Source organism: Leptosomus discolor, chromosome 2 (genome assembly GCF_034619465.1).
Source record: "Leptosomus discolor isolate bLepDis1 chromosome 2, bLepDis1.hap2, whole genome shotgun sequence".
Taxonomy (NCBI): domain Eukaryota; kingdom Metazoa; phylum Chordata; class Aves; order Leptosomiformes; family Leptosomidae; genus Leptosomus; species Leptosomus discolor.
The window spans coordinates 23653746-23679052 of record NC_141392.1 but is presented as its reverse complement, the minus strand read 5'-3'; the positions used below and the strand labels follow the sequence as shown (position 1 = coordinate 23679052).

The window sequence follows — 25307 nt, the reverse complement described above, 5'->3', positions numbered from 1 at the left end:
ACTTTCCAAAAGCTTCGTCTGGTTTCTTCCATAGCTTTTCTGATCTTGAACCTCAATGAAAGGCGATTTTTCTTTACTTGCCTGCACAGCTGCAGGGGGGTTTGGAAAATGCTACTAATGACCCTATTCTGTTTCCACGGAAGGGCTGGTATCATTTGGAATATGCACAATTTAATCAGAGCTGTAAGTTTTTTTAAAAACCTTGATAACAAGTTTAATTTTGACCAAAATCGCAAGAGGACGGACTCCTACTGGTGGATTACTGAACAGCTGTGACTGAGATTAACAGGAATTACTCCAGTGGCTTTCTCTTCAGCCAGCTGGATTCTTACATAGTACACAGAGGCCCAATTTCATCCCATGGTAAAAAGCTTCCGCACAGGTCCAGAGTAGCTGGCCAGTTCCTGCAAGAGCTATTTGTATACCACCAAAGGTGATTAAGTATGCAATTAAAACAGAAGTACTTCTCTGAAACCACGTGGTATTTAGCTACATCAAGACAAAAAAAAAAAAAAGGAAATCTCTAACTGTGCCACAATTTAAGCTTGGCGTTTGCGCCAGTACAGCCTTGTTATACAAACAAAGCATTGGAAAACTCATGCCACGTAACAGAAGCCACAGCAAGAGAGGTTTTGTGTCCCAGTTCATCAGTATTTCAGATTACAGAAGCGTTCAGAGTTTCGCAGAAATTGAAAGGTATGAAATATGAGATAAATTATAGAAAACCAGATACTCAACGAGATTACTGCTGTATTCTGCATGTTCCAGAAATGCATTACTGCATTTCCCTTGAATCATATACCATGTTTCCAAGAATTACATCTACACCAGGCTTTCAAGCACCAATGTTACACAACCTGGCCCAAGTCAAAGCGCCAAATGCTGCATCATGTTTCTCTATTGGCCTTGGTCCCCAATGAGGTAACTTGAAGCAGCTACTTGTCCGTACCAATGTTAATCTTTGTTAAGTTAATACTGTATATGCAAATTTTAAATGAATCCTCTCACTGCACTTTGGTTTTACTTAAAGCAGACTATATACAAATGCTGGCAGTCAGAAGACTGCTTGCTTTTACATTTTTAATTAAGTTTTTTCATTTCATTAAAAATCCTGTTATTAACTACTTTATTTCATTGAAAATATAAGGCTATCTGTACATTGTCTAGTGTAGTGCTGTGTCAAGATACATCTGAGTAGGCTTAGGATTCACTCCAGCACAGGAAGCAAGACAGCTGCAGTAATGCTGCTAAAGACTAAGTTATTTAGCTCTGCTCCTAATTGCTCCAGGCACAGTTCTGTGCTATGCAGCAACACTGTTTTGGGGACTCAAGCTACCATTTTTGCAAGATGTTGTGCCACAGCATGCAGAGCACCAGCTTTGTCTGAGATAGCAAAGGAATACCCATCCGGTGCTAGGCTGAATGATGCAAGTGTATTCCACAAAAGTAGTTGAGAGTACATCATTTCTTGAATGAGGCACATGACTCACTTGAGCAATCCCGCACGGTGGAACACATAAAGCTCATGACCAAGTCTGGAAGTACAGGAAGGGACAACCCGAACAAAACTCTGGATCAGGTGGAACTCTGGTACACGATGTGGCACAAGGATGACACAGAAGTCTTTGTCCTAAAAAAGATTTGCAGACAATGAAGGGTCTCAGAGATCTCAATGAAAGCTTTACACAAAAGCTTCTCACTAGAGGGGATAGAAAGAAAACAAGCTGAAGGCAGTGTTCACAATGTACGCACACTCCAAGTATTGCTCTACCTTGATGGCTGGGCAGCACGAAGGAACTGATGAGCTTAACATTAAGTGGGCTCACAGATACAGGTCTTTTAGCTCCCACAGTAAAGACTTATTAGTTAATATCCTCATATTCCTTAACAGTCCTTTTTTTCCACACCCCCCTCCCCCCTTTTCTTCCTCAGCAGAATAGAGTATTTCAGTTGGGAGGGACCTACAATGATCATGTAGTAAGTACAACTGCCTACTGGGAACATTTATCTCTATGCCCACAGCTTTAGGGCTAGCATTCCCTTAAAAGGTCCTTTTTTTCTACCTTACTATTCTTCCGCAGTGAACTTTCAGGACAACGTATGTCTGTCTGGGACCTTTTGCACATTTGCAGCCAAGTGAGACCATCTACTAGAGCAGCATGTCCTAAAATCCTGAACAAACAGCCAGTGGGCACGCACAGACTGACTTTGCACTGCATGCACAGTAGACTTGATGGATGCAAGTTTGTATATGCACAGTGAGTGATGTCCAGCTTGCCCCAATTTGGCCCTGCTGGCATGCATGCAGTGCACATGTGTACGAAGACACACCGTATTGGCCAGCAATGTTGTTCAGAGACCTGTGCTGTAAAGGCTGCAGAGGTGCAAAGGAATGAAGGAATCTCCATTGAATGCTCTCAGATGAAAGAGCATCCTCTGGAGATAAAACTGCATGCCACAGATAACTTTATCCATTCAAACTGTTCAAGCACTCCCTTCCACCAGAGCTTCTCCCATCTCTTTTTATTGAATATCTGTTTTAAGATAATCTCACTGCACACAGGGATGCTGGAGAACTCTGAAAATTCAGAAAGATACTCTCTGCAGCATGATACATGCTGAGATACTTCCAAGCAGCGCAGATCCAGAAGATGTTTAATCCGTTTACTCTGGCTGATTATTCTATGGCATTTTTACAGTAGAAAGATACTATTTGAATCTCAGTCCCTTTCTTCTCTTTAAGTGCAGTATGTGATTAATTTTTCTTACTACACCCAGTGATTCCATCATGACCTTTTGTTTCAAGGACTAACAGGTCCATTGTCGGATGGATAATTACTTAGAGATTTGAAATGTTTTCTGTGTTCGCTTTCTCCGGGAGCTTTCTTCGGTGATAAGCAGCATTTTTGAACATGCTGATATTTAAGGCCCAGTCTGCATCTGTGGTCAGCAGGACCTGCCTCTAAGGGATGCTACCACGCAGTAATTTGTAGCATGGATTTACAACACACTGCAGTGTGCATTGAGAGTACCTCCAAAAGTGGACTTTGTTACCTCAGATAAAGATTTATCACACAGGTCACTAGTGCGAAACAGCTATTTCACTGTAAATTCACACTCTTATTTGCCACACATTAGCTTTGCCCTAAACATACACCTTCAGTGCCACTGTTTAGGCTACAGGTAAGTACTATAGATTTCCTTAATACTGCTGTTTCCTAGGCTTTAACTCCATATCCTTTAATGTATTTTCCCTGGTTTTATTTTTAATTTAGGTACAGTCTGGATCTATACATCATTTTAAAGGAGTCTGAAATATTTGCTTTCTAAATCTGCATCTCAGGCAAGTCCCTATGAAACATAAACAAAGGACTTATGTACACAATACATAAAGTCCAAACGCAGCCAAAGAGAGGAGTCAAACTCCTCAGGATAACTCAGCCTAGGGTAACTAGCCATAGCATGCTCCTCTAAGCTACTGACTGACTCGGGCATCGTATCTAAATACTCTGGTTGACAACTGCACTACCGTTCCCCATGCACACAAACATTAAAACTTTAATTATACGTACTGGAAAAAGCTTGAAAACATAATGCAAAAAATCCAGCGATCTGCAACCAAGAGTAAACGTTGTTAAATAAAGCACGTATCAGACAGATCCTATACATTCCAATATTTAGACGCCCATAAGTGCAAGGAGCACTTATTCACAGTGCTAATCAGACAGTCCTGCTAGTTCATCATTAATCAAGTGCATATGTTGCATGCTGCACAGCAGTTGTTGACTTTAGTGCTTAAAGCACCACAAGAATAAACCTGAATGCTGGAAATAGTATCAAAACATTAGGCTCTTCACTGAAAGAAAAAACAAACAAACAAACAAACAAAAAACAAACAAAAAAAAGACTCATGTTGACTCCAGCATTTTTCAGAAGTCATTCAGGGACTGTCAGGGACAGCATTACTATATAGCAAACATTAATCAAGGTTACAAACAGTTGTTGCTATGTTCCACAATATTTTCATCCAGCACCAAGAGTTCTGTCACCATCTACTCGGTAAATCTACCTGACGTACTTTACCGGACTAACAGGAACATCAATACTTTCAAATTGTTTTTGAACATTTTACTCTAAACCAGTAGGTGAGAAGTGGAAAGAAGTAATTCCACTCTCTTTTCCATGGTGACAGTGACATGTGAGACATGAGAAATCTAACAAATTCTCCCTGTTTCTTCTATGTGTAAGGATATCAAAGAGCTCTAAACCCATCAAACAGACTTATGCTGAAGCTTTAAAAAACATTTTTTCCACTGCACAAAATGCATCTTTTGAAGAAATTCAATACAGATACGTATTACCTAAAGATATTGATAAAACCCCTCCTCCTTCCAGACCTGTAATTAAGTTCCTTTTAATTACTTCACCAATAATATTACTGAATGAAAAGAGAAATAATTACTAACTAAAATACCTACAATTGAATGAAAACTTAAAAAAGAAGACAGTAAATACAGATCTGGATTGAGGTATTATATATTCACCTATATAACACATAATTATGGCGAGTTAATAGAATAGCTAAATGGGGGAAAGGAAAACGCCATTGCAACATAGTTTTCTATTCTCTGGTTTCCAGTACCTTCTTGGCAGCAAGAAACACAAGAATGGAGGTACGAGATTTTTCAGGGGCTTAAAAATGTATCAAATATCTGCAGAGAAACTAGCAATTTAGTTCCTTCTCATTTCACTTTCAATGCACTAACAAGCCACATAGAAGCTCTAGATTTAAGAGATGGAAACATTTAGCAACTTTACTGGGCAATACAAATTCCTCAGTAGTAAACTTCCCTTAAGGGCTAAGATGCAATCACACCAACACTTCAACCAAACTACTATTTCTGGATCCGTGCTGTGCAGGGTCAGCACTAACTCCTTCAGGAGAAGATTCTGAGATACAGTCAGGATTACCTCCTGCCATCCTTTCAATATTCTTGCTTTTCTAACGTTTCTTTTACAAACAGGTGGATCAAGCAAATGCAAGCTAGGGAAGCACGCAGGCAAAATATCTGGAAACACCAAGATCCACAGATTCCTCAGCTCTGAGAAAAGGATCTTGCACGAATTCATCTTAGGAGAATTCTTCAGAAAGGAGTGCTATCTTCTCCACAGATACCCATCTGGGAATCCAAACTGTTCCAGAGATGTCTCCAGGGAAAAAAGAATGGGACTGCAGCATTGGACAATAAACATGGCGAAAATATCTTGAACAGAAACAACAACGGCGAATGTGAAAGACAGAATGACAGAAGGGTGCAAAAAACCTGACGGATTCCTATCCTAAGCAGGATAGTATGAGCAGAGAACTCAGCTAGTCTACAGAGATTATTTCCTGCCATAGGTATAGATCACTGCTTTGAATTGCTATTTCAGTATAATGGAGTCATTCCAGAGCAAGTCCCTCACCTCAGTACTATTTTAAAATAAAGTTCTTTTATTCTGGGATAACTACCTTGCTTGAACTTTATTTTAGACTAGATTGTCCATAAATTAACTATTCTGGAACAGACTCTGCAGTGTGATTGTTCTATCGCACACATGTTGATCAGTGTTTCTAAGTACACCACAGACTTCTAGCACCGCATTTCTCTCTCTCCCTAACGAATCCAAGCTACGTCACTTGGCAAGTATGTACCAAGGCGGCTATGTGCATGCTTTGCTTTGGTAATTTAGGATATTTGCATTTGTAGCAGATTCAGTGTTTAATCCCTTTGGGTAGGCCCCCTCCTTAATTAAGAAATAGCTTAATAAACGGAATTAGTTTTCAAGAAGTTCTGGTTTTCCTTCTTAATGAAGTGTATTCCTACATTTTCTTTAAGCTGGTAAGTTCAGAAGTTGTCAGTCACTGACGACTACTACTACAAGTAGAAAGATGTTTTTTCACATAGTACTACAGTTGTCAAACTCATCGTCTATAAAGTCCTTGCTACTGATACCTTGTGTTTCTAGAAATTACATGTATCTAACAGTGTGGAAGAGCTTGGGTGCACTTAGCCTCTTTCTGTCTACTTTTTGTAAGTATCTACATGTTTCATCTTTCTTTCTAGGATCTATAACCAAGAACAGACCTCATTTATAATCAGAAGGGGCCTATGTTCCTGAGAGGCTTTTGCTGATGTGGTTGAGTACAGGTTTGCTCTTCAAGGGTGCAGAGAAATTTGGGAAAAAATGCCTAAACCACATGTATAGATCTATTCTACTCCACCAGGATCTGTGAGTCCATGGTCAGCAACAGCAATCATTTTAGGATAAAAAACCTTTGTGTTCCCCCTACTGTAGTGGATTCCAGAAAACTGAATCAATTCTCTCAGTGATGGGAGACTGAGTGGTTAGAAGTGAGAATATTTAACTGCAGAATTAAAAACAGCTTTATTACCCCAGGAAACGAAATGATCAGTGCTGTAACATCTAGCTCTCTTCGCAGCCAGCTTTGGAATTAATGTTTCTGCAGAGGAAGAAGTGGCCTTCTTCCACAATTTCCACTAGCATTTTTCCCATAAAAATGAATTCTTAACATTTTGTCCTCACAGTCCTAGCAGAGATGGGAAGTTGCAGCTGGAAGCTGAAAACTTCACTACGTTACTGGTGAAAGCATAAGAAATGGAAAAAACGAGGTCAGAAAAAATCCAACCTAACTGCAGCAGTTGCTATCTCTTTCCGATTTGTCCTAAAAATCTAACACTGAAAATTGTTATTAAGACTGGGAAAGTGGTAACTATTCATCCATACTTACCTAGTTTCATGCTTCTCATCAATACAAAACAGACGGATACAGAAAGCATTTGAAGCTCCTCTGTACACTGGATGAAAAGCACTTTTTTCTTCAGTCTCAAGGAGCAGTGTTGCTGAGGCTTTGAAATCTTTGACATCACTTAACGGCAGTTCAGTATAGGAAACGGTAGTGGCTCCATCCTTCTGCAATAATAATTGACAAGTGATCACTTAAACATTTCAGCAAATATTTTCATTTTTTAATTAAAAGGTCTTGCATCATTCCTATCTTACAGCACTCCAAGCAGACACACAGGGACGTACTTTTTACTTGCCACATTTTGACAAACACTGAAGTTCAAAGAGGTATTTTTAATGTGGTATCTGTTTCTGAAACACTAGATAAAAATGGCCTTAAAAAATAAATACATTCTTGCTGAAGAGCAATATATTCACAAACTAGTAGCTACCATTAGAGTTCCTTTGTGAGGCAATAAAATATTTTCCAGGAATGTTTCTATATAAAAAAAGCTTTGCTTCCAAATGCGTATTGAAAATATGAGAAAGTTAAAAACACATTATGTTAAAGAAAATGGGATCAATGCAGAGAATATTGTGGAAATGGAAATGAACAAGGATGGGAAGAAAACCAGAGTAGCTTTGATACAGTACTGAGAGACAGACTAAAAGGCAGATGCCACTGTTTAAAGTTTCTCGGGATAAATTCTCTGCTGACTTATGCTGCACAAATACATTTCATAGTAAAGGTCTTGATTATCAAGTTGGGCTTCACTCAACAGAAGAGGCACAGACAGAAGGTGTGCCCTTTAACTTCTACAAATTACAGGGGAAATTTGAAGGTACATTGCTGCTTTTCAGCTTCGGTAGCTTTCCGTCAGTAGCAGATTTTTAGCTCAGTAACAGTCAAGACAAGTTCTCAGGACTTGCAGATCTTTAGAGTAAGTCAACTCTTTCCCCATCTGTTACAGGAATGCTCTCTCCACCTCTGCAGTGGGGCCCAAAGCTGTGCTTCCACATGCCTGTACTGGGACGCAGACCTGCACAAACAGGCCCCCATCCTTCTTCTCCTCTCAGTCCCACTTTATTTCCACTCCTGTGCTGTCTGGCTGTTCATTTGAACCGGACAGGAAAACTCATCCAATTAGTAACTACCGCCACCCCCATCCAGATCCTAGCTAGAGCAGCTTCTGATCTATGCATAGCAGCCAATGTAAGTGTGGGCCCACGCATAGGACAGTGCAGGAGTGGAAATAATAAGCATTGCTTGTCCTAGTAGCCTCCACCTTTGCTTCCTGTTAGCTTTTAACGTTATCAGCGTTGCTGTGTGCAGCAGTATTACCTGCCCAGCTGCATCCTCATCATGAATATGTTCAAAGTTTTGAGATGAAACAGACTCTGTTTCTTGACTTGTTTGGTTGCTTTTATCTTCATCTGAGTAATGAAAAAGAATAAATGCATCAGGCTTAAAAATGCGAGCTTAACCTTCAGAATCACAGCAATAACTAGATTGTGCCAGGCTACCTCTCCTGAAAGGTTTATCTTACTCATTTTTAACAACCACAGTTAAAATGGACCCTCCTATAGTTACTTGGCTAGAACATCATATTAGTCTATTTAATTTCAAGGCAAAAAAACAGAGAACTGGTTGTAAAATAAGAATTGAACAAGACACAGTTTGGGAGAAACTCCTAACTAATGTACTTATGTAGTAAGCTTCTACCCTACCTGAAGAGAAAAATATGACTCATTAGTATATTGACTGGTATCTTAAACCCCATGCCTGTTGCTAACTTGTTTTCTGGTGATCACAAAGATAAGCAAGGGCTCTTGATTCTCAGATTAGTTCTCCCAGAACTGAAATTCAGAATAAATCCTAGTCAAGCTCAAACCAGGACACCATTACTTACTGGCACAAGCAGGGACAAGAAACAGGGATTTGACTTCCCTTCTCAGTTGCTAAACCTAACTAACTCTCTAAACCCCATTTCACTTTTTATAAAAGGTGGTTGCTCTTTCATCAGTCTTCATCAGTGTGCCCATTTCCTCTGATCTAAGAATTTCTCGCCCTACCACTTTGCTTGGATGCTGAAGTAACTGCTTCAAAGCACTCTGTCAACCATTGCAACCTTATGTGTGTGTGTGCACACAAGATCTTTTAGCCAAAAAATTAAATAAAAAAGACACTTGTTGAACCACACCAGGAATGCCCACAATAGTGTAGCAGCCTGTGTAGTGACCGCAGGCTTTGGTAAGTTTTCAGACATCAGCAATGTAAAAAAGAATAAAATGTCTCCACGAAAACGAAAGGCACTTTACAATCAAAGCAAGAGAAATCAGGTTTAAATCTGCATGACAGACCATCCTACCATCCTCGGTAACATTACAGTAACATTCTATCCAGTTCACTCCAACCTGAGTAATAACATTTTTGTGGGCAAACAGATAACTAAGATGATAGGACAAAATTACATGCAGCCATCTGCTGAATCAATATTTAAACACTGCCATGATACATACATACACAATGCTATATATACTTTTATCTATATATGTATACACACACAACATATATACGCAGCATATCTGGTCAAGTGCTTAAGTCAATTAAAGCAAGCACCTATATGTTAGGGAGTTTAAGTACTGCTGTACACAGTTTTTTGCTATTCAATCCCCTGGCCAGGGCCAAATCCAGAGTGGATATGTAAAATATTAAGAAACCACAATAAAAATGTCCAAAGTCAATTTGGAACAGATATGATGCATTATGTTTGATTTCAATTACCTAATCATTATTTTAAGACAGATCTTAGCAGTTTTACACAGCAACACACAACAGCTCTATAGAACTCTACTGAAACCAGGCACAAACATGCCAGAACCAATGATGCACTTTTATAACATCACGATGTTTGCTAAGCAGCAGGCAATCACTGCTCCAGTAGATGTTGCACACTTCAGGGAAAGCAGTTCCTAAATCTGTATGGTGATGGAATATTTTCTTTAAAGTCAATGGAAGGTGAGGATGTTCAGAGTGAGATATCACCTGATAACGCACCATAAAGGTCACATTTAAAGTTAATGTTATGGACCAAAAGTAATCATCAGCTTGGAAAAGATACGTCTAAATACTAGTGAATTCTACATATTACTCCCAATAACTACCAAAATTACTAAAGCAAAGTGTCAGCTGCTGTATTTTTAGCTGCTGAACCTATCTTCAATAGTTCTGCCATTCCTTAAATTGTCACCTCCCTAATTTTACAGATATGTTCACAGTTTGTTTTTACATTTAAAAATAATGCCTGAAAATAAAATTTAACTAATAAACTCTTGAGGTGTAGATATTCCTGCTGCAGAAAATGCATCAGGCCAGGATGCCCTTGCATTTGAAAGCTCCAATAACACAAGGAACTCAAAGTTTCTGAACTCCAGGAGGAAGAAAACACTTCAGAAAACCCAGCACAACAGAATTCTTGGCTTCTCTCTCTGAACTTTGCCTTGGGAAATGCATCTAAGCTACATTCACTGACATAAGCATTGCTTCATACAGTAACAAGCTTTTTTTTTTTTTTTTTTTTTAATACCTCAAAGGTTTAAAATAATTTAGCAAAAAAGTTTTTTTAAAAAAATCTGTTATCTGAAAATATGTTTCTCTGCTAGAAAAGAATGCAGATGCAATGTGCAGGGCAAGAAGAGACACAGGGGTTAGAAATCACAGTTTCTCCAGGGGTATCACAGATGTGAGACTTCACAGAAATGATCAAATGTCGTCTTGATTAACCCAGCTACATTTCTCATTATAAACAGCCTTGCAGGTGTCAGAAGTTAATTAATACAAGTCTCTTGTTGTCATGTAAATATTGATATGTTGTTTCTGACTTTATACTAAAATGAAATCCCTTAACGGCCCCACCATCCACTACTGTCAAATGTAGCTGCATCACTGTTTACATATATGCTGTACACAAGTGACTGGGAAGAACATAAATGTTGTTGCACTAAATGAAGTAAGGAATGTGAACAAAGAGAAAATTAAAATAATTCAGTGATTGCTGGGTTATTAGCAGAGGTAACAGTCAGCAGGATCAAGAAGCCAGTTCACCATGAAGCCTGATGAAAAGCCCTTGAATCATTCCCACTGCATCGTAATGTTTTCTAGCTACTAATTCATGACACCATATAGAGTAACAACCAAATTACTGTAATTACCCTGAAACGTAAGTGGCATATCAATATTGTGTTAAAGACAGATTTTTGTATACGCTTTCATTATTATTCAGAATTACATTTTGAAAGGAAAAATAATATCAACCTGTGGTCTCTACTTACAAGCTAAAGAGCTTATGGTTTGGGATTGTTTTGGTTTGGTTTGTTTTTTCTGTGGGAACATAAGATTAATCTACAAAGGAACGCAGCTTGCATTTTAAATTCTCAGCCTTCGAATTCATTAAAAGAAAGTCCACATCCTCTATTGATGTAAGGTGTCTAGTGAACCTTCATATTGAGGGACAATTTGGCAGCAAATTTCCAATACAGTAGCTGCAGAAACAGTGAAGTGGTTAAACCAGCATTCATATAATCATGCATGTGTAATGCAATACAAACAAATATAAACTATATGTGACTGAGACTATAACAAACTCTGAGGATAGACTGGCCCTTATATTGGAAAGGCTTAACAATGGACTACCAGGATGCAACTCTTATATGAGCTCTATATTTACCAAAAAAAAACCCAAAACAAACAACCCACAGAAAAACACCAAACAAACCAAACAAGATAGTCCTCTTTTCAAATTACATTTTTAATAAAATGAAAAAGTCAGCGAGGAGGGGAACTGTGCTTATGAGTTGGTTGGGGCTTTTTTGCTGTAAATTTCTGTATTAAAACAGAGGGCTTTTTTCTTTCCTTTCTTAATTAAAAACAAAAACATTACTGCTTTTCCTGGAAGTTTTCATGAACAAATACTGAAATGAATTTTGAGTCACTTCTCATGCAATACTGAAACCCAAATCATTCAGAAGGAAAGGGCTTTTCATTCAAACTGCTTAAAAATACACACTTTTTTGCTTATAGTCATAAGTCAAATGTCTAACAAGCAGTAAAAAGAAAAGCTGATTATCTAATATCTATCATATAAAGCATATATTTTCAATAAACCCTAATGAACTTCTGTAACTTGTGACAACCTAATGCCTTATTGAACTAGTATTAGAAACTGGACTAATAATAGTATACAGTTGATTGTTTCCTCTTTCTTTTTTCCTTTCTCCGAAATTCAACTACCACAGCCTTTAGTTCCACCTCTCTCTTTTTAGCTATACTGGGCAGGCATAAACAACAACTTAAAAAGTTTCAGGACAACCAATACTTCTCAAAGTGTTGTAATTTTTTGTTTATATTCCAAAACGTGCAAAGCTACAACAATAATTTTAGTTATTATTCAGTGATAACAGAATTAATGTTGCTGAGTAGTGTATAGCCATGAGTTAACTTTAATTTTATTACTAAACTTCTAGTGGCTCTTTCTGTCTAGGAATAGTATCAGTCAGGCTCATAGCTTATGATACTCAAGTTCCTTCTGAGGGGTCTGAGACCACCAGTGATTTGTGCTCAAGCTATCTGAAGACGTCTACAAACAATTCTTTCTCTTCCCAGAGCTGCCCTTCTCATACCAAACAGAGGGATACTACCACTTTTAAAAATCTTTCCTGAAGGAAACACACAGAATTGCAAACTAGTATCAACCATCAAAACTAACATAGTTTTTAAATGGAGAGGAAAAGGAAGAGATAAACATGTGAGACTAAGCATAACCATGTGGCTTAACAAGTTTCTGAAAAGCACTCAGATGCTAGATTGACGAGAGTCACGTAAGAACCTGAACAGAATAGCTGTTTATGCCAAGTTTTCACATTTAGAACAAGTCTCATAGATTTTCTAAATGTTAACAAAATGTGTCACAGCTGTATTGTTAAAACCTATAACTACATACTCATTAAAAGGCTCAGCAGCACAGAATTTGCCACAAACTATGGGCCTACACCTTGCAGTCCCCAGATAAGGAAAGCACACAGAAGTGTCAAAAAGTTTTACCAGAATCAGGTAACAGTCACAGAATGGTTTGGGTTGGAAGGGACCACTGGAGGCCAAGCCCTCTGCTCAAGCAGGGTCACCTAGAGCAGACTGCTCAGGACCATGTTCCAACCAGTTTTCAGAAGAGACTATTGTGAGTGATCTTCCTCTCTCAGTCGCATTTACGTTTCTAGATATGTCTGTCACCTATTTGGAAATAATACTCCTGAAGCTCCAGGAACATGGAATGATACAGAAGGAGAATGGCTTCCTTCATCTCTTATTTGCAAGATGCTTCATTGCAGGGGAGAGGAAGTCTGTAGGAGCAGCTCTAAGACTTTTTTTCTTTCCGTTTTCTGTTCCACGTCTGTCAGGTCCAAGCTACCAGCTGGTGACTGCTCTGTAGCTCCCTAGTTGCCTTTTTTGCCTGCTGCTGTGTTCAGACAAGCAGATACATCACAACCTAATGGCGTTTTTTTTTAAATTCTATTACTGATAATTAGTTGATAGCAAAATGTTGCCCTTCTGCATACAAAGCCCTTTGAAACTGAAAAATAAAGATGACAACTGTAAATCATTTACATGACACTTCTGTTCTACAAACAGGTGACATATTCACATTACCCGCTTTTATCGTTTGCAGTAAGGTGGCTTGTAGATGCATTGTTTTATCACACCCAACATAAAAACAGAATAAAGAGACACTCTCTGATCTCCCAAAATCTTGTAACCTAGAAGACCGCAAACAATAAGCCAAGAGAGCAGAAGCTGAACCACAAGGAAATAAGACAAGTCAATGGGACAACATAACTGCCACAGTTAATCTGCTGCTTAGCTACTGACAGACATTAGAACCAGATTTCAAAATGAAGTCTTCAATTAATAGCACAACTGTAGCTAACTGATAGAAAATATACCTGATGCTTTAGCTTTCCAAAACTTGAAACCCTGGTTTACCCCATACCCGATATAGACCAGCTCCCCACAAACAACAATCACTTCTGAGTCAGAGACCAGGGCTATCAAAATTTCTCTCCTGAATTAAAAACCACCAGGCAGTTATCTCCAAAACAGATACATTAATTTGTGTTTTCTTGCTAGTAAATCAATATCCTCTTCTAACCTTTTGAGAAACCCACTCAGAAGTTAGAAATAAATGCACCCTGAATCTAGCTAGCATTTTAGAACATAGATACCTTCTTGAATGCTTGGCTTCAGTGGTATTTTGAGTACATCTTCAGGATGTGGTTTACAGAGTCCATGGAAAGGCCCTAAGTCAAAACACTCTTGAAACAAGGCAACATTTACTTGAGAACATAAGCTCATGAATCCTACTGCAGTGTCACCATCCTGAAATACAAAAGCAATGTCACCACATGTAAAAGCTGAGCATGTGATTTTAGGTCAGGACAAAAAAAATGTCTGAAACATGAAAGTTACAGTGTTCTATCTCTGGCTGTGCATAAGAGAAAAGTATAAAGGAACCATTTCAGCAAAAGTTAAAGATCCTTTTTTTTTTTCCCTTGTAACGTGTGTATGAGGACCTCTATATTAGATGTTTTTTGTTAGCTATGACTTGTGAGAGCATTAGGAATATATATATATATGCACCAAATAATGACCTATTGTTTCAATAAAACATTTATTACAGTAAATAAAAACCATATACCTTTTAACTACATACCTCCAAAAAGGTATAATTTTTCTTTAACTTAAAGTGCAGCTAAAGCAAAATCTGGATTTAGCTAGCCATAATGGTTGACTAATTACTGGACACTGCTTTGCAAATAAAATTGTGCTCAAACTCAGAAGTATATAAACAGTATCTAATACAGTATATGGTACGTATTATTTGCAGCAATTATAAGTGCCAAATATTTTAAAGTTCTGAAAAAAATCTAAGAACTAGTCTTTAAAAAAAAAAAACAACAAACCAACGTCCTGGCAAGGATGAAAAAGACAAGATCCCTGCAATGCTGAAATGGCACATTGCTCTGTATGTTTGACTACAATGCAAGTTCCCAAAATGTTGCAGTCTTCAGAAAGAAACATGTTCTGAAAAATGAGAACTGGCATGTTGGAGGCTTTTTGGCTTTAAGCTAAGACAAGTCTAGAAGACGGAAGCTCTTCAATTTTTAGTACTATATGCAACTTTCTGGTGAAACACATAATAAAAAATTTTTTTTTCCTTAATGCACATAATGAAAGCCTCCTTTACAAACATAATGAAAACTCAATGGCTGGATTTGTATAGCTGTTTTATCAGGCCATCAGTACTTCAATAAAAATAAAAAAAATATGAAGTTTAATTCCCCCCCCCCCCCCGAAACAACAAGTGATTGTTTGTTTGCCTTGTTTGCGTAACCGAACAAAAGCTGGGTCGCTGCAGTTGTCTGGCTGCTATGTAATTTTAGGCCCAAGGCTCAGCAGAGGCTGATTAACCAATCCATCTACCATATGTGCAAAAAGAGGTTGCCAGCTTCATTCTCTGCAGGGAAAATTGGCATCTATCTTGGTTCGCGTGGAGGTGTCTTTCCAATCTGCGGCAGCAGCGGCAACTATAAACTATGAGGGCCTGAAACACCTTTTGCTGGTATCATATTGAGCTATAAATGTACAATTGAAATGTATTATTTATGAAGATAGCCGTTTGTAATGTGCTATTACACTAATGGTTTATTGTTTCCCATTTGGCTTCCAGTGGTAGTGATTACATATTAAGGCTTTATAAAATCGTTTGCTATAGAAAGCAGACTTCTGGAATTAAGTAGGTTATGTTGCCTATCAGCTTACAATACCATGCACAATTACTAACACGTGAAAATCTTAACAGGAATTTTCAGCAGGATAACTATTACCACCTCTTTCTTATTTAAATTAATTCCTGGGTTTCTGTCCTCAACTCAGCAAAAATCTGGCTGCCTGAGCCAGGAAATGGAAAAAATCTACAGCATTTTTAACTGTGAAAGTATTACTGGCTACTAGTTTTCACATGCAATGTTAATTTTCACTGGGAATGAAATCTGGTCATCTATAATGCAAATGTCTAAAATGGCAACATGGTTTCTTCAAGATGGGCTGTTCCAATTACTTGAAAAGAATCTACACAATTACTGGGAACTGCTGCTTCATTTACTTAACTGGAGATATCACTCCTAAGGAAAGGAAAGACACAAAACACGTGGCAGAGGGCAATGCATGTATGTGGATCATGAATTTTACTGCCCATAAGTGAGCTGCTGCTTGTTATTCACTGACATGCAGTGTGAGCTGTCACTCACATGTGACATCACTAACGTCATGATTAGACAAAACCAGAGCTCACAGCAGACTGACCTCACAAACAACAGCCTGATTTTCTTCATCCTGACGTTCTATGAGATCAGCAAGAAAATATTCACTATAGGTTTCTTTCAGAGTCTCACTCTGACGTGTCCAGATTGGCATGAGATCATCATAATCTTCCAGCCTACAAAAGAGATCAGGTAATGTCCTAAAGCTCTGCCATTAATAGGTCCCAACACTTCTGTTCTACTCCATTAGCATATGGACAAATTTACAAATACCTGATCCAAAGCCTCCACCCAAAATGAATCATTTCACCTAGGACACATCCCCAACGCACACGAAGCTGGGAGCCTCAACACAAGAGGAGCGACAGAACTGCTTCCAAAAACCAGCACAACCCACCTAAGACCTGGATTGCCCAGTGGAGATGCTTACCTTTCCCTACCAAAATACAAGGGCAGCCCAGTTCAAAGCTCTCTTGCCTAAGGCACCTCAGGTCAGGTGGGCCTGGGCTTTAGGCCTCATTTAAAAAAATTGTATTCTGTGAGCACAATCATCAGTTGGTTAGAGCTGGCAGAGATCTCAAAAAGCAACACCAGTGCAATTTAGACAATCAGGGTTGTTTTTTGTTTTGTTTTGTTTTTTTAAAAAATAGTACATTCCTGTATGGGTGAAATGGTGCTGAGTACTGTCTAGATTACGGTTATCACCCACAGCAGTGTGGGAGTCACCTGGCAGAAATCAAGCCATTATGCCTTTGTAAGGTCAAGTCAATGCTCCACCATTGAAAAAGATACGAAGGCCAAAGTGCAATTATTCTATCCCTTTGCCTCACAAAAGGCTTTCTGCATAGGTGGGAACCTGTCACTTCGAGGCTTTACTTGCCTCTACTACTCCAGTCTGTTCTCCATGCTGCCCAGCCGATTTCCAATCAGGCCAAGCTTCAGTGTAGACCCATATAGGCACTGCAAGCATTTTTACTGAAATAGGCAAGAGAGACTCTTTCCCACTAAAACACTTTAAAAAAACGTTAATTCTTAACGAGGATCAATGTAACTATTCACAAGAAGTTTCAGTGCTTCTACCAATGCAATGAAGTTCATTAGCCACCTGTGCTGTGACCATGGCATAAAGGCCAAAGACAAACCAGCTCTAACACAGAACTTTTTTCAGTAAGAAAATGAGGCCGTCTTCTTATTTGTCTATCTGAAAAACACAGGAATTAAGAGGTCCAATCAACAATGCTGCAAGCGGAATGTGGCGAGGGAAGCAGGGCCCTGACGGGCGCCAAAAGAATGACTCTCAGGAAAGGCCTTTCTCCTCAGGCCCTGTGCAGGTTGCTGCTGAACCTGCCTTTGGCTGCCGCCCGTAACACACCGGAGAAAGACGAGCACACAGGACAGAGGAATTAAATCAAGAAGAGCGAACAACGCACTTCAAAGACTGTTATAGATTAGTGCTGACTGAAGGAAGCCGAGACCACGCAGCCGGCTCCTCAGAAACCGCAGGTCGCACCCGTCAGGCACGGAGCGCCCCGTGAGGGACAGCTGCCGGGGGAGAGCCCGCCTGAGCCCACCGCCCTGCCCGCGGCAGCCCGCACCCCCTCCGGGGGACCGGCCATCCCGGCCAACGCTAGCAGTGCGACCTTTCCAAAGCCCCCCGAGTCTCGCCGTCCCCTGTGCGGCGACGGCCGGCAGAGCCACAGGCGGGAAGCTCCGCCGGCGCCCCACGGCGGGCTCTGCGGCGCGGCCGCTCCCGCCGCCCCGCCGGCGGGCCTCGCCTGACCTCTAGCGGCGGCGGGCTGAGGGCCCGGCCCGGCCCGCTGCCCTCCCCTCCGCAGCTCGGTTCCCGGCTGGCCGAATGAAGGGAGCCCGCGGCCGCGGGAAAGGCTGCGGCGTTGCAGCGGGCAGCAGTTTGGGGACAGCTAAGCCAGGGCCCCGGCCCTGCCTTCACGCCCTGGCTGCGGCCGTACCTAGCCGACACGAGTCTCCCCCGGGAGACCCTTTTCTGTATCTCCTTAAAATGAGATGGCAACAGAAAAAGGTTCCTAAACGGTTGTCTTTTCTTTAAAAGCGTTACGTATTGTAGAAATGTGTTTCTGGCAATAATTATCAGGAACGATTATTAATGCTTCCCTCAGTTTTACGAAAACCTCTGTTTTGCTTCAGGCTCCCATTGCTCCAGTTTGTATGTGCTTGTATCTAAATACTTGTAAATCTTTGTTCTGCATATGCAGCAATTCACAAAACCAAATTGATTCTCATTTCTACTATTTACATGTTTCTGGATGTGGAAGAAGCCTTAAAGTTAACACAACTGGGCCAAAAAACTCTATGTCTGATTTTATCAAACACGGTCTGAGTTTCGCCATGCTGACCAACTCCAGGATAAGGCTGAAGGACAGTCTAGATGTTTTTTGCTGTTCCTACACACCAGAATGAATGTGACCTTCTGAATAAGATTATCTCTCTGCTAGGGGCCGGCGACCCCTTCTACTTGGACGTTGTTTCTGCTCTTTTATTCTTGGGCCATCTGTCTGAAAGCTCTCCTTCCTCTGGTTGCTCCCATTGCTGAGCACAGCCCAGCACTGAGACCCCGAAGACCCTGACCCCTCGCCGAGGTCAACCCGGCGGCTGCTGGGGCAGAGCAGCAGCCACTCTGGCCCGGGGCGAGGACTGGCCACACACGCCTTGCCAACGGCCTTTCTAGCCAGGCGAATAAAGGCTTAACTGGTGACCTGCAGGATGTCCCAAGCCACCGCACTGCTCCATCTGCCAGGAGTTTTAAATAACCAAATTATTCTTCCGAAGGGCAGTCACCAGATTCTTTCATAGTTTTTAAGTTACGAAAGCCAACCTGAGGAACCAGTAGAGATGAATATCATCACTGCCCACTCAAAGCTGAAAACAGCTGCCAGGGGTGACAGATTTTCAAGCCCTGCACTTTTTCCTTTTGGAAATAATTTATTACAATGAAGACCCTCACTCAAATAGTGAAAAAGAATTTAAAAGTACAGAAAATTAAACACATCATCAATTACTTTTCTGTAGAATTAATTTGAAAGATGCAACTAAAATGAAGTTCCAAGAACAATGAAGCCCTGAGAAAATTCATAGCCATTTATATTCTTTGAATCTCAAACCAAAACAATAGTCTTCCCCTTCTTCGCAAGCAGCATCTCAAGCTAAAAGCTGCAGTAAGGTTTTCTATTATCAGAACTTCACTACTTCAACACGATTAATTAGTATAGCAAATCTGATAACACGTAGTGAAACCTCAAACCAACCCAACTAATTAAGGGGTAAAGGAATGAGACTGGACTCTGCTCAAAACCAGTTGTTTCACTGGGGCAGATCACAGACACACATCACCTCCAAACGGGATGCGCTGCCGAGTGCTCCCAGTCTTGTACAGCACTATGCTCTGTAAGAAACAATGTGACATAAGGCCACACATCGAGATGCAGATGGTGATTCTGCCGGCTTGTGGCATGGAGAGACTGACCTTGCAATAGTAAACGAGGCTCCGCATAAGCCTATTCATTTCCCTACATGCTAGAAACTGCAGGAACAGAGCTATTTATATTTTTTTTTCCTATTTTTAGTATCTTCCACCAGCACCACAGTCTTAAAAAAAAAAACCAACACAAAAAACCCACAAAAAACCCAAACCAAACACACCCACACATCAGCTTTTAATATAAAAATACTACAAAATTCCTATACTGAGAGAACAAGCACAATACGGGCATTCCACAGAGCTGCAAATTTGTGAGCTTAGTTGTGGTAAAAACCAAAAAATGACAGGATCTAGACAAGATATCAGCACGAAACTTAAAATATAAAAGCTTGGTGGACTGTGTTCTGCCACACTGCAGATTTATTTCACATTGTAAAGGTCAGATAGAGAATAACTTCAAAATTAATGGTTAAGCAAAGTATCAGTGTACAGCTGCTTTTTTTCCCGTCTATATGCAAGGGAAGAGGGAACAGAGATTACCCTAATCTCCTATCATTGACCCAGAACATGTTGCTAGGCAGGTGGCTGGGGACAACTCTCACAGATAAGTCTCTAAAGGCTCCACCGAACGTTACTATGGATGCCAGCAAAGTACAAAGGTGAATACAGAGGAAAAGGAAAGGCAAAACGTCTACTGCAAACAGAATTTATCTTACTCTGAGAATCTATTGATAGACAATATTAAAGTATGAATTTTACATCACCAGATACGGTGTAATTTAAGAGAAAAAAAACAGTTTCCTTGTTAGTTTTCTAATAATAATAATAAAAAACTAAAGTAAGTAATTTTTGTTACTCATAAACTACAGAAATCCAAGGCAAGATGGTATCTGTTATGTGGAATATTGGTATGGCCTACATGACATTTCCAGTCATGTCAAAAATATTTCTATTTATAATATACAACAGCCATCAAAAGAAAGAATATGATTCAAATTAAAGACAAACACAATAGTTGGAATTGAGACATATGGAAAAACTTCAAATCCTCAGGAATTAGTTCACCTACTGACAACTTCTCAGTACTAAAGTTCATTCACTTACTGATAGATGGCAGGTTACTCAAAGGAAATACTCATAAAAAGCCTAAAAAAATTTAGATCAGGTTAGTATGCGAGTAATTCCATAGCATATTGAAATATCCAGACCTACAGCAGGATAGTGTGGTCAAGGTCAGGCCACGGTCCTTTTTCTTAAAATGCTCAAAAGTCAAGCGACAGGATATTGTAAACGTTGACTATAAAAACTATAGGATGAAGAGCGCAACCTGCAGATTTGTTTCAGGCCTATTTGATAAAATCGAATACATATAAAACATCTCTCTGAGACAGGCTTCTGTCAGAATCCAGTCCGAGACATTGGCATGACTTAATCCATAAACAAACAGATGTGGATTTACCAGGCAGAGAGATATGCCTAACGTGGCATTTACCGTCTGTTAGCACAGGTCAATATGGAGCCACACACACAGAGCGGTATCAGATGATATCGTGTCCCAGGGATGTGCTTGTCCCTGAATTTCAAGGACCAGAAATGCCAATTCAATCATAATCCAACAACACAACCACATAGCAACACTTACATTTAGAACAAACAAAAGAAACTCCAGAATGAATCGGAATCAAATAAAATTATTACTTCATAAAACATTACCCTACACGCACTCTTCCCACTGCAAAGAGGAAAGCAAGTGAACCCAAATGCGATAGATACTAGTTATATTTCAGTCACGCTACAGGGAAGCATCTACACAGCAATGACAGCATATATGGTCTAGCAGTCTACACAAAGAAACATAAGGCCTCGTCGGTCAGAAACTCTGCATTTCTCATTCGCTGTACACAAGGCTGGCACAAGCACAGAAAGCTGTGATTTGGCACAGGCGGCAGAATTCAAATGGCAGGAAAAAACAAGAGTGGTAATAACCAATATACAGGTAGACATCAACAGGCAAGGCTGCTAGAGAAACTCTCATCTCTGTCTGGTGCACACTGCAGGCAGCTGAGCAGACAGGAAAAAGTAATTCAGAGTCTAACTTTAAGACATTTATGACTTGAATCCCAAAATGAGAGCGAGGCTGTGTTAAAGGCACATTGCATGAGCACATCAAAGTCTTTGCACCAAACTGTGTCCATTGAAGCAGATGACATGATGGAAGGAGAAAAGTGTTACCTCATTATTTTCTTAAGTTGTCTCAGCAACACCGAGGAGGCTTGCTCCCCTGAGACACAGTGAGAATGAATGTATGAAGTGCTTATGCAGAAAAAACTGTACAAAAGAGGATTACTCTATTTCTGAAGGACTACTGAAAACAGGGATTCTCTGCTCTTCCTTAACTCTTTTAGATACCAGGCCTTCCTACTCAGACTTCATTCAACTGGTCAGAATATGACATAACAAGAGGAAATTAAAAATAAGTTGGAAGATACTCCAAAAGACCTGGAAACTACATGCACTCACTAAAATAGGCAGCAATGAACTTCAGCCGCAGATTCACGAAATAAACATCACTGACAAAAAGATGTATTCTTTCTAGACAGCAAACTAGTTTTACAGAAGATACAATTGATCTTGTGATGAAGTAGAATTAAAACAGCATAATCATAGAACTACTTAATTAGGTCATCAAGGAAAATCATAGCAGTTTAACCAAGATGACAATGCTGTAAACAAAAAAAGAAAATTCTTCAAATTAACCCAGACAAATCTGCTCATAGAAGGGAGAAACTGCATTACCTTGCTTTGCGAACACGCAGCTGTGGGTGATACCAATGCCTGTGGCACACAAGCAAGGTAAAGTTTGCATCCACTACTGAACCTGGAGCAGTCATCATCTTTTCAAAGACGTTTCCGATGTCTGGCTCTGTGAATGACAAAAATCTGTCAGGAGCAATAGAAAAACTTCATTATGTAAGCCTTTAAATTATCAGCAACACTGCTTGAGGAAAATGGGAGTTTTGAACTTAAATCACAGATGACATAATGCTCTAAGCCTTTTAAGTTAAGCGATGAAGCTGAAATGACATTAGTACAAACATGTGAAAGAATTGGTACTGGATTAATTAACAAATTAATCAGCATCCCAAACCTGAATAAGCTTCAGAGCAATCAGAAGTTGGTAGTATCAAATCCCTATAGAAATACTAGCCTTATAACCAATACTGTAAGCCACTGGAGAATCTCTTTGTCAGGACTCATTATGCTGAAGGAAAGTTGACATTTGTTGCTAGGGTAGGTTTGACAAAAACCTCTATTCAGCTATGGTTTTCTGTAGTTGATGCACCACTACCGAGTTTTTTGGCATGACTTGGAACTAAGATGTCTGGAAACCGGCATATCAGAAAAGGTTCACTTCAGGAAAGCTCCAAGCAAAAAAAAAAAAAAAAACAAAAAAAAACACAACACAACAAAAATCAGTCATTAGGTAGACGCTTGCTTTATTGGTTTGAATTCAGGACTGAAATTCCAAGTCCCGTGCTGTTCTCCGATCAAGGTGTGCATTCTCCATCTTTGTACCTCTGCTCTAAAAGAAATAATCCCAGTGTCCTTCCAAGTCTCCAGCACCTCTTCTGAGCCTCGCCAAAGTGTCGTCTTCCCTTCTTGTACTCACTTGGCTGAATAAGAGAAAGTACCCGACTTCAGTCTCTTGACTCTATTCAGCCAGAAATCTTCACAAAATGTGTAGGAATTTATTTCTGGGATCTTCCCTCCTGTTTGAAATCCTGTCTCTTTCTGGCAAATTTGAAGACTCGGAAAACGGGCAGACTGCTGAATGGACAGCTGGAGCAAACGTGTAACCACATAAACCTCTTCTACAAGGTGTGTCCATTAGAGGATACTTTAAAATTGTGTTTTCTGCATGTCTAGAAAATAACTGTGCTCAGTATTTTCAAGCAAAACAAAAAACACAAAATAAAAATGACCACAGTGCACGTTAATGGTAATGACAGCTGAGATTGTTCTCATTATTTTAAGAGTAAAATAGTATTAAATTCTTACCTAAATTCTCATCAGCTGGCATGAAGAGAAGTATAAACTGTAGTTCTGGTACTGTGATAAAAGCTCTCCTGGACAAACAACATAACTGTATTCAGTCTTTCATCGTCACACCCATCAATTAGATACAGCAGCTAGTCTTTTTATATATACAATTTTTCTCTCCAGTGTCTCTACTCTTCCTTCATGAGCCCACACGGCTCAAAAATTAAAACATTTATGACAAATAAGATCATATGAAATTCATCTGGGCATTTTTAAACTGTTTTTTCTACCTTATTTCTCTCAATTTCCTAATCCTTAAGTTTCAAACATCGTCCTTTCTATATCAGGTCCCCAGTGGTGAAAAAATTAAAGATGCCAGATCTCTGCCGGCAGATCTCTGACCTGGCATCTGGAGGAGCTGGCCTGACGTGACAAAGAAACTGTAAATTCAACAGCAACAGCAGTGAGTGCAATTCTCTGCTATGTGACTACATTCTGAGCTATACCAAATAACCTGAGCAATGGTTGTATTCAAGTACTGAGCTAACACAGTAATATATTGTTGTCTGTGTGCTGTATAGTTTGCAGCCTTACCATATAATATGCAGCTAACAAACTATCAATAGATTATCCGGGAACAAGCGTATTCCAGAAACATCTACGGCTTTCTAAGCTTCCTGCCCAGTCATTTGCTTTGATTTTTACAAGTGGAATTTAGGAAAAAGAAAAATCAATCTGCCTTGAAACTGTGGTACTATTCCTGTGGAAAATTACCGTGAAGATACAGCTAAAACTTAACACCGTTTGAGAAGCTTACTTGGAACTGTAACAGCTTGGTTTCAAAGCCAACAGTGCACATTTGATAATATAAGGTTATATTTTATTACCTTCTGAAATTGTTTAGAGAGAGATACTTAATTCTGATCCAGTGATCACCTTCAAGTATGTTTAAATTCTGTAGCCTCTCCAAATGACGGCAGGAGAGTGCACATGCTTCACCACACAAAAGTTACATATGAACTCACCGAACAATTTCTTGGGAACATCCAGCTGCATATTCTTCTTTTGCCACAAAAAGATGCATGAACAATGTGTTCAAAGGCTAGAAAAGGAGGAATGAAAATCTCAACACATGCAGCCAATATTTATTAAGTCAACCAAAGCATTAACAGGCACATTTATTTCCAATGTACATGATCAGCACTCAAAATGAGTAGCTTCACATATATAAGTAACTTTATCCACGCATGCTTTGAAGTTATGTGATGAAAGGACTTTGTTTTATATCATGATTTGTGCTTCTGTATTATTTTTGATTTACACTCAAGCTTACTATTGTTTGACTGCAATATATATACATCATTTCATATTTAACAGTATTAATACCAGACTAACAACATGCTAATTTAACCATAACAGTTAACAACTAAATCTTTAGTTGTTAACAACATTTAATTTAACTTTTGGCTTATAAAGACATTCTTTCTACGTATAAAAAAACCCAAAAGCTCACATACTTCTCATACTCCTAAAATGTTTTTTCTTTAAAAGAAGTAAGAAGAATTACAAAGTCTTAAGATTACATCACTAGACACATTTAAATATCCAAGCAGAAACTGAGCCGACTAAAAAGATATCTTTATCCTATGTG

General features: G+C 39.4%; 1 protein-coding gene across 1 annotated transcript in view; it reads right to left on the bottom strand.

Annotated features, from left to right (window-relative positions):
- The window catches only part of CFAP61 (cilia and flagella associated protein 61), a 107828-nt gene that overhangs the window by 78943 nt on the left and 3578 nt on the right, over positions 1-25307 (bottom strand). Inside the window, exons 3-11 of the mRNA XM_086460376.1 lie at positions 24682-24758; positions 23675-23742; positions 22412-22538; positions 16205-16337; positions 14065-14218; positions 8132-8223; positions 6794-6975; positions 3573-3612; positions 1491-1630 (exon numbers count right to left, since the gene is read on the bottom strand). Coding sequence (XP_086316502.1) covers positions 1491-1630; positions 3573-3612; positions 6794-6975; positions 8132-8223; positions 14065-14218; positions 16205-16337; positions 22412-22538; positions 23675-23742; positions 24682-24758 — 1013 coding nt within the window. The remainder of the gene's footprint in view (positions 1-1490; positions 1631-3572; positions 3613-6793; positions 6976-8131; positions 8224-14064; positions 14219-16204; positions 16338-22411; positions 22539-23674; positions 23743-24681; positions 24759-25307) is intronic.